Below are 9773 nucleotides of genomic sequence, written 5' to 3' on the forward strand. Positions count from 1 at the left end.
AGCCGGGCCCGGCCCCCGGGGCAAGGCCCGGGGCAGGAGGGGGCCGGGTGCCCCGGGGGCGGGCGGGGCGCGGCGGCAGCGGCCCCGGCACGCCGGGGAGAAGGGCGGCTCTGCCCCGGCTGCGGATGCCGGGCCGGCGGCTCCCGAGGCCGGGATGCCTCCCCCGGAGCCCGGGGCTTGCGGTTGCCCCTCAGGGCTCAGTCACGCAGAAAGGCTGCCTAAAGTCTGTGTCCCCCGCAAGAGCGGGACAATAGAGCCACCCTCCGGGTCACAGGTCACCTCCGCGCTGATTGAGATATTCGCCACTTGCCCCCACCCCCTCCGCTCCTCCGAGGAGCGGGGGGGTCTCACGGGGGCGGCCGGAGGGCGAGGATGCTCTCGGCCGGGCCGGGGTACCGAAGGCCCCGGCGTCCTCATCCTCCTGCTCCCGGCTCTGCACCGTGCCTGCTACCGCTGGCTTTGCGGGGGGCTTTCTCCCCCTTCCAGAGGGTGGTGGCCTCTCCCGGGGGCACCCCGGTGCGTGGCCATCTGGGTGCGTGGGCATCCCCGGGCGCAGGGCGCGGCCCCGGCGCCCCGCAGGGCTGCGGCCCCCGCCGCCCCCTGCCCCCGGGTTTGCCTCGGCCCCCTTTGGGGCGACCGGTCCCATTTATTCTGCAGCACCTTTAACTCGTCCTCATGGTTTTCCAACTCGCTTCCGAGCCCGACGCGTGTTTTCCACGCAGCTGAACGGGGATTTTCTTTTTTTTTGGGGGGGGAGGGGACACGACTTCTCCCCATCACCCCCAAACACGCGACAAACCCCGGCCCGTGGGCGAGGATGCCGGGGCCGCCCCGGCTCCCCGGGTCGCAGGACGGAGCCCGCTGGCACCTACATTTCCTCGCCACTCAGGTCTTTCTGCTTGCCTCCGCCTGGCCTTTGATATTCCTCGCCCCCTCCCCTCGCCGAAGTTCAGACCTGTTTACTCCAGCCCGTATCTCTGAAGTTCAAATGTACATGTGATTCCCCCTCCGCTGAGTGACAGCTACAATGGAAATGTCTCGTTCGCTCCTGGTTTGCATTTAATTACACTGGAGATGCAATATGTTTATGGCAGGAGAAAAACTACTTGTCTTTACGCTTGTTAGGGATATTCATTTACCCGCGATACAGCGCGGTTTAAAAGCTACTTAGGGCGCATGAAATATTCCCCTCGCCGGCCGGCTCGCGGGTCGGCGCGGGGGATTTTTTTTGTTGCTGTTTCCCCGGGTTTGTTTTGCCTTTTCCTCGCACCCTCGGTGGAAGGGACGAGGGAAACCCGCCGAGCCGCCGACCCCCCGGCTCCCGGGGCCGTTGCCGAAACTTCACCTGCCCTTGCCCCGCTGCGAAATCCGCCGTGACGAGTGGGCACCCACTGGGGACCATTTTTCCTCCCGTGTTGCCCCGGCGGTGCAGGGCCCAGCCCGTGCCGGGGTGCTGGGACGGGGCAGCTTTAAGCCCCGGGGGTCCCCGGGCCGGGGGGCAGCACCGGGGGAGCCCGGCGGGGAGGTCGGGGTCCGCCGCCGTGCGGGGCTCCGGGAGCGGGGGGACCCGCGCGGCTTTCCAGGGGTTGTGCATTTTTGTGGCTCTTAAATTCCCAAATCATCCCAAAGAGGGAAGAAAGAAAAAAAAAAAAAAAAAAAAAAGGTGGTGGAGGAGAATTACAGGAATATCTGTTCTTGACGTAAAGCCGGGGGTCTTTCTCCGCCTTCCCCTCGCGTTGGGAGCGCGGCGGGAGAAGGGGAGCCTGCGAGACTACTTTTCCGGTTGGTGGTGTTTGCGCGTTTGCAATTGAGATAGATTTTAAAAAGGAAAGAGAAGCGATGTTCCCCCGCCTCTGGAAAATAAATTGGGATCGGCCAGAAATACCGCTGAATAAAAATGGAATTTAGTGAAGTGGTAAAATACATAGAAAATATATTATACTTTTTTTTTTTTTAATTAGGAAAGGGGGGGGGGGATACATAGGCCATACCGACAATGCCCTTAAAAAAATAAAACGCGTTTTATGCCATTTTTGGTCCCCGAGCTGCCAAATTCCAGCCAGGAAGCGATCGGGTGTAAATAGAGCCCGAACGGCCGTGCGGACATTGCTGGGCGCACACACCCAGGCAAAGTTGGCAGAGTAGAAATGGGAAACGTATAAAAAAAGATTTATAGGTTAATTGATGTAGCCCGATCCGCAAGTTCACTGCGGCACGGCGGGGCTGCGGGCGCCGCTTTGCGAAGGCACCAAACCCTCCCCGAAACGGCGAGTCCTTGTACGATCGCTTCTTTTTACCCAACCCCCCCCCAGCCCCCTCCCCGCCCCGGGGGGCTTTTCCCGAAGCCCCACGGTGCCGCCACCGCCGGCGCGCGGGGATTTTTCAAGGCGAAAAAAAAAAAAAAAAACCCCACCCAACCCCAAATGATATTTTAAATTTTTTTTTTTTTTTTAAAGCTTCTCCCGCCGCGGAGCCACGCTCTCTCCATCTCCCCGGGCCGGAGGGGTTCTCCCACCCCCCCCACACCCCCCCCCCCTCCCGGGCCGGCCCCCCGTGGCGTGGGCAGCCGGGGGGGCAGCGCGGCCCGGCCCCGCGCTCCTGCCCGCTCCCCGCCGCCGCCGGCCCGGCCCCGGCGCAGCCCGTGGGGGGCGGACAACGCCGGGCTACGCGTGAGGCCCCGCACAAGCCGGGGTCGGTCGCCCTCGGTCGCCCTCGGTCGCTCCAGGTCGGCGACTTCAGAGGCGCTGCCCTCCCCGGCGCTCAGCTGACGGGCTAATTGAATTATGCCCCTTTTTTTTTTTTTTTTTTTTTTTTTTTTTTGGGGGGGGGGGTGGCGGTGGTGTTGCCGAGAAAACCCAACACGTGCGGGAGGTAATTAATTACCCCTCCGCAGACAGGCAGGTAGAGCCGCCGCGGAGCAGCCCGGGGGGGAGCGCGGCCTCGCCCCGCCGCCGCCGCCGGGCCCCGGGGGCCGCAGCCCGGTGCCCGGGTGTCCCCGGGTGTCCCCGGCCCTGCCCCGGCTCCCCCGCGCCCGAGCTCCCGGGAGAGGGGTTTGGAGAGGGCTCCAATCCTGCCCCCCCCCCCCCGCGCAAGAGCCGCGGGGCGCAGCGCGGGCGCGCAGCGAAGGCGGCCCCGGCCCCGGCCCCCCCGGGCGCGTCCCCCCGCCCCCGCCTCCCGTTCTGCTGCGATCGTGCACTGACGGCAGCGAGGGACTCACCTTCCAACTTTGGGACTGTTGGCGGCCTTGGCCTGGGAAATTTGAGTGTTTGACGGGCACCGGTGTTACCTCTCGGGGAGATTTTATATCGGTGGCTTTTTTTTTTTTCCCTTTTTTTTTTTTTTTTCTCCTTCTTTTTTTCTTTTTTTTTTTCCCCCCCCTCCCTGCAAACCCTAAAATAAAGAATGCGAAGACTTTCCCGGGGCTGACTGGGGGGAGCGATGTGAAAGGGCCGCAGTTATAAAGCGCTGCTTGAAGCGGGCTCTCAATGCGTCTCTGAACTTGATCAGATTTTACGTTTCCTGCAGAGAGCCGGCGGCGAGGCTGAGACCTGCCCAATAGCCAGACTTGGGGGCTCAGCAAATCTCAGGATATTACAATTACAGCCATCTTTCTTTCTGCCTTTTATTTCCACTCTTGCTCCCCATAGTTCTTTGCAAATGCTTTCCAGAACAGAAAATGAGTGGATTTATAGCGCTGTCTGCAACTGATAATTATTCCGAAGCAGAACGTTGCCTTTGCAAAATAAAATTAAAAAGAAAAGGAGGGGGAAAAAAAAAAAAAAAAAGGAAAGAAAGAGACGTGTGTGTGGGGAAAAAAAAAAAAAAAAAAAAAAAAAGATAAACGAGTGTCGGAAAAACACGGCGCAGGAGCCGCCGTGGCGGGCGCTGCTCGGCCGGGCTCCGCGGGGAGGGAGGGGCGGGAGCCCCGGTGCCGGCGGAGCGGGGCGCGACCCCCGGCGCTGCCGTCGCCGCCGGGGCGGGGGAGGAACGGGGCGGCGGGGTGGGCTGCGGGGCGGGGGGGCCGGAGCGGGCTCCCCCCGCTGGGCTCGGGGCGGTTCTGCGCTCGCCTTGGTGGGGAAGGATCGGAAGAAATAGAAAACCCAAATAATGGGAACAGCGATAACGACGGCAATGATGGCAACGGACAGGAGAGCAGCCCCAAAGCCGCCGCTTTGGGGTTTTAACGCGTTTTCATTTTTGAAGCAGCGCGGCGGCTTCGCGGCGGCCTGACGCCCCCCCCCGCGCGCGCGCCGCCCAGGGCCCGCGTCCCGCGCGGCGTGGGGCGCACACGCGCGCGCGCGCACACGGCACGGCGGGACGCGCGGGGCGGGGGGGCGCGCGCGGGAGCAGCGCGCACGGCCACGCAGCGGGACGCGGGGACAGGCAGCGCGCGCGCCGGGGGTCCCCGCCCCGCCCCACCCCACCCCACCCCACCCCGGGCCGCCCCGCCGGGGGCCGCGGGGTCCCGCCGCCGCCGCCCCCCCCGCCGCCGCCGCCCCCCCCGCCCCGTCCCGTCCCGTCCCGTCCCGCGCGCCCCCCGCCCCCCCCCCCGCTTTACCTGCCAGGCGCCCGCGCCCAATCAGCGGCCCCGGCGGCGCGGGGCGCGTGCCAATCAAGCGCGCCGCCGCCAATGGGAGGGCGGGCGGCGGGTCAGGTGACGCGGCGGCCGGCGGCTCCCCATTGGCGCGGCGCGGCCTGGCCCCGGAGTTGGTTTATGTGCGAGGCGCGGGCGGGCGCCCCGTCAGTGCCCCGACGGCGCCGAGCGGGAGCGGGGCCGCGCCGCGCCTCGCCTCGCCCTGCGCCGCCCTGCCCTGCCCGGCCCGGCCCGGCCCGGCGCGGGGGGCGGGCGCCTCTGGGGGCGGGTGGCTTTTTTGGGGCCGGTTTGGTGGGGTTTTTTTGTTGTTGTTGTTTGTTTGGTTCGGTTTTGTTTCGGGCTCGGACGGGGGGTGCCCGCCTCGCTGCCCGCCCGCGGCCGGGGGCCGCGCCTGCCCGCGGCGGGGGGGGGTGGGGGTGGGGGTGCGTTTTGGGGCGGTTTTCTACTTTTTTGGGGGCGGGCGGGGGGTGGGGGGGGCAGGCTGCCGCCGCGCCGACGGCCCCGCGCCCATGACGATGCTGCTGGACGGCGGGCCGCAGTTCCCGGCGCTGGGGGTGGGCGGCTTCGCGGCGCCCCGCCACCACGAGATGCCGGGCCGCGACGCCGCCGCCGCCGCCGCCGCGGGCATGGGGCTGGGCCCCTTCGGGGACTCCTCGCACGCCGCCGCCGCCTTCAAGCTGAACGCGGCCCCGCACGACCTCGCCGCCGGGCAGAGCTCGGCGTTCACGCCGCAGGCGCCGGGCTACGCCAGCGCCCTGGGCCACCACCACCACCACCACCACGCCGGCCAGGTGCCCTCCTACGGCGGGGCCGCCGCCTTCAACTCCACCCGCGACTTTCTCTTCCGCAACCGCGGCTCCGGCATCGCGGACGCCGCCTCCGGCACGGCGCAACACGGGCTTTTCGGCGGCTCCCCCGGCGGCTTGCACGGCCCCGGCGGCATCCCGGACAGCCCGGGCTACCTGCTCTTCCCGGGGCTCCACGAGCAGAGCCCGAGCCACACGTCCCCCAACGGGCATGTGGACAACGGGCAGATGCACCTGGGGCTGCGCGGGGACCTCTTCGGGCGGCCGGATCCCTACCGGGCCGTCTCCAGCCCCCGCACGGACCCTTACGCCGGCGCCCAGTTCCACAACTACAACCACATGAACATGAATATGGGCATGAACGTGGCGGCCCACCACCACCACCACCACCACCACGGCCCCGGCGCTTTCTTTCGGTACATGCGCCAGCCCATCAAGCAAGAATTGTCCTGCAAGTGGCTCGACGAGAGCCAGCTCAGCCGGCCCAAGAAGAGCTGCGACCGGACTTTCAGCACCATGCACGAACTGGTGACCCATGTCACCATGGAGCACGTCGGGGGGCCGGAGCAGAACAACCACATCTGCTACTGGGACGAGTGTCCGCGGGAAGGCAAGTCCTTCAAGGCGAAATACAAACTGGTCAACCACATTCGGGTGCACACGGGGGAGAAGCCCTTCCCCTGCCCCTTCCCGGGCTGCGGCAAGATCTTTGCCCGCTCCGAGAACCTCAAGATTCACAAGCGGACGCACACAGGTAAGGCCCGTGCCCCCCCCCCCCCCCCCCCAGCCCCCGTGGGGGCCCACGCCTCCCGCGGGGCTGCGTGGACCGGCCGGCGGCTGCCGCCGCTCTCGGCTCCCTGCGCGCCTCTGCGGAGGGAACCATAGAAATGCTAATGAAATCTCATTTTCGGTGACTTCCGCTCCTTTTTATTTTATTTTTAGGCCTGATTGGCGTCTCTCCTAATTAAATCAGCGATACTTTTGTCAAAGTATTTTTATTTGCAACTCTGTCTCCCCTTCAGCCCTCCGCCTGGGTGGAGGGAAGAAGGGGGGAAAGGCAGGAAGCAAACGTATTTTGGCTTGTATCCTCGAGTACGTCTTGTAAAACTGTCCGAGCCGCTGAATTTATCTCAGGTCTTCTCGCTCCCCGGGCTCGCCCAGCAGCCGTCCCTGCCGGAGCACAGCATGGGTCTGGTGGGAGGCGAATTAGAAGTAACAAAGGCTGACCTGAATTTATCCGACACGTAACAAACAAACCCTGCTCTCCGTCTTCCCCTTCTTCATTTTTTGGGGTGCTTGTGCATCCCCAAGGTGGGGCGAGCGGGGCAGAGGTTGTCCTGGGAGGAGGCAGGCGGGGATGGAGAGGGGAACAGCCCTCCTTCACCCCTCTCTGAATTTCACAGGTGAGAAGCCCTTCAAGTGCGAGTTTGAGGGCTGCGACAGGCGCTTCGCCAACAGCAGCGACAGGAAGAAACACATGCACGTCCACACCTCGGACAAGCCCTACATCTGCAAGGTGTGCGACAAATCCTACACCCACCCCAGCTCACTTAGGAAACACATGAAGGTAATCACCCCTGCGCCCCAGCCCTTTCCTCCCTGAGCAGGGATGCTCAGTCGCTGGCGTGCTCAGGGCTCGTTTCCCCGCGGCAGGGCAGAGCCGAGCGGTGCCCACCGCAGCGCTCCACGCTCCCGGCATGGCCCGAGCGGTCCCCGCTGTCTAGGCCGTGGCTGGAGCACGGCCCGGGGAAATGGCGTAGTTTCTTTTTGTGCTCCCACCGGTGCAAGCGCTGCCCGGTTTCCAGAGCGTGGCTCGGTGCCGGAGGGCTGTGCGGCTGCAACCTGGCCTGTGGCTGCGGCCCCCCACGCCGGGACGCTGCAGCGAAGTGGCCAGGAGCCGAGGCAGGCGCTGGCTGCCGGTGCTCAGGGTGGCCGGGCAGAGCCCGAGCTGCTGGACCCCAGCGTCCCCGCTGCGTGGGGGAGCATCCCAGCCCGGCTCAGCGGGGTGGCGGGGACCCTGAGCCCACTCCCATCTCTGCCTCTTGGTTTTAGGTGCACGAATCCCAGGGGTCGGACTCTTCCCCTGCAGCCAGTTCGGGGTACGAGTCCTCCACCCCCCCTGCGGTGGGCTCCGCCGGCAGTAAGGACTCCACTAAAACGCCGTCGGCTGCCCTTCAGAGTAACCCCGGCCACAACCCTGGACTGCCCCCCAATTTTAATGAGTGGTATGTGTGAAGGCAGCTGCTGCCCAGCCAGAGACTGGACCAAATGCGTTGGGAACAAGGAAAAAAAAAAAAAAGGACAAACCAAGCCAACTGCAGCTCGCTCCCACGGAAATGGAGTTTCCACACCGATGACCGCATAGGGCTACACCTAGTTAACTGCCAGGATCCGGAGGGGGGGTCTTTTATTATTATATTATAATTATTACTATTTTTTTGCAAGCCCAGACGCTGGACTAGCCATATCCTTTTCTCAGGATTGGATTTCTTTTTTTTTTTTTTTTTTTGTTTTTGTTGTTGTCATTTTTTGCAGTCGCAGTCGTTTCTTTGATATTTTTTTTTCCTCCCTGCCCCAGTCCCTCTTCCTCTGATTCCCCACTTTTTTTTTTTTATTTTTAATTTGTTTTGGTTTTCCTTCTTTCGGTGGGATGTTGACATGAGGATGAAAATTCTCCTTCGCCTTAGTGGTGATTGTTTAAACTTACAGTCTTAAACCGTGCCAAAGTCCTGTTATGTCTTGAACTTTCCTCTCGAGCTCTCCTGCTGCTTCTTTCTCTGCTCTCCTCCTCTTTCTCCTTCTCTCTCTCTCCAAGCATTACACTTGTGAATGTATTCTCGTCTGATGGGGTCGGTCAGTATTTTTCAGGATGAGGATGTGGTGTTTATTCTACCCAGATTGTGACGTTTAGTATAACGGTTGCCTTTTTGTAATAACTTTTTTTGTAAATACATATCCATGATGCCATATTTATCGTTCGTAATTTAATTATTGATACGAAGTGCCGGGAACTGAAGAATATTTATGGGGAAGAAAAAATTGTTTTCTAACAAAAAAAAAAAAAAACCACAACCCAAACAACCAAACGACAAGAAAAAAAAAATCCAACTCTGTACAGCTTTTGGTTATAACTGCTTTAGCATTAAAAGTTTATTGTTTTGGAAAGAGCCGTTTCTGACCTGCTCCGGGGGACGGGGGCAGCCGCGGGCGCCGTGGCGGGCCCGGTTCGGCGCTGCCGCCGGGGCCGGGCCGTGGTTTTCGGGCTGGCGGTGCCGGCTGAAGCCTCCGCCGCGCCGCCGCCTTCTCTCCCGTCCCTTTGTCCCCGCCCTCCGCCGCCCTTCGCCTCCCCGCCACCTTCCCGAGCGGAGAGGAGCGGGGCCGCCGCGACGGGGAGGCCCCGACGGTGAGTACCGGGGCGGGCGGGCTCGGGGGTGCGGAGGCCCTGCCCGCCGTGCGGGGCCGGCCCCGGGCTGCTTGCCGGGGGCACCCCGGGGCGACTTCGCGGCGCGCCGGACTTTCTCCGTTATCGTCTGTTTTTGGGTTTTCTTTTCTTTTTTTTTTTTTCTTTCTTTATTTCTGGCCAGGATGCGGAAAAGCCTCCCCGCCCTCAGGAGCGAAAAGGCGTCGAGCAGAGAGAGCCCACCCGAGACCCTTCTCCTCCGGCGCCGCCCAGGAGCCCCGAGCAGCCAGAGCGACGGTGGACGACCCCCACCCCCCCCCCCCCCCGGCAAACCTCCGGGCCCCGGCGGGCCGGGAAGCGCCCGCGGCCCCGGCCGGCGCTGCGGCGGGGCCGTACCCGGCGGAGCGCGGCCGCCGCTCCCCTCCGGCGCGGCCCGCCCGGGCCAGCGGCTCCGCGGCCGCATCCTCCCCGAGACCGCAGGGGCCTTACCGCGGGCTTACCCCAGCTGCGGGGGGAGGCAGGGCCCCGCACCGCGGGCTCCGCGCCTCCGCCGGCCGGCAGAGACCCCAGACGGGCCCGTCTTGAACTTGACTGGGGCGCTGCGGGGGGACGGGGCGGGCCGGCCCCTCCAGCCCGCCGCAGGGTCCGCTCGGGCAAGCAACCCGCGAAACCTTGCGTGCTTTAAAAACTAACTTTAAACAAATCGACCCTTTTCTCCCTCAAAAAAAAAAAAAAAAAAAAAGGTTTATCGGGCAGGCGGAGACGGGCGGAAGGCGGACGGCGGCCGCTGCGGCTGCACTTCTGAAAAATGAAATCCCCCAGCCCGGTGCAGGCAGGTTTCCTGCTCCTCGCCGCCCGGCCCGGCCCCTTACAGTAGCCCCCTTGGAGGTACCCGGGCCGGTCATGGATCTCCGCTTCTCTTACGCTGTGCCGTCTTTCCCTCGCTGTGCGCAGAGCCGAGCCCGCGGGCTGG

At 63.7% G+C, this 9773-nt stretch overlaps 1 protein-coding gene across 1 annotated transcript; it reads left to right on the forward strand.

Moving 5' to 3' along the window:
- The first annotated feature begins 5103 nt into the window (after window positions 1-5103).
- On the forward strand, window positions 5104-7635 carry ZIC3 (Zic family zinc finger 3). The gene is made up of 3 exons (XM_075720655.1): window positions 5104-6154; window positions 6804-6967; window positions 7453-7635. Exons 1-3 carry the CDS (start codon window positions 5104-5106, stop codon window positions 7633-7635), a joined length of 1398 nt encoding a protein of 465 aa, XP_075576770.1.
- The last annotated feature ends 2138 nt before the right edge of the window (window positions 7636-9773 follow it).

This window comes from Pelecanus crispus, chromosome 13, assembly GCF_030463565.1.
Source record: "Pelecanus crispus isolate bPelCri1 chromosome 13, bPelCri1.pri, whole genome shotgun sequence".
Lineage (NCBI taxonomy): Eukaryota > Metazoa > Chordata > Aves > Pelecaniformes > Pelecanidae > Pelecanus > Pelecanus crispus.

Excerpts from the sequence above, each read along its gene's own strand:
- ZIC3 (XM_075720655.1), top strand. The coding sequence starts at position 5,104 with ATGACGATGCTGCTGGACGGCGGGCCGCAGTTCCCGGCGCTGGGGGTG. Across the intron at positions 6,155-6,803 it reads TCACAAGCGGACGCACACAG|GTGAGAAGCCCTTCAAGTGC; the intron begins GTAAGGCCCGTG and ends TGAATTTCACAG. Across the intron at positions 6,968-7,452 it reads CACTTAGGAAACACATGAAG|GTGCACGAATCCCAGGGGTC; the intron begins GTAATCACCCCT and ends TCTTGGTTTTAG.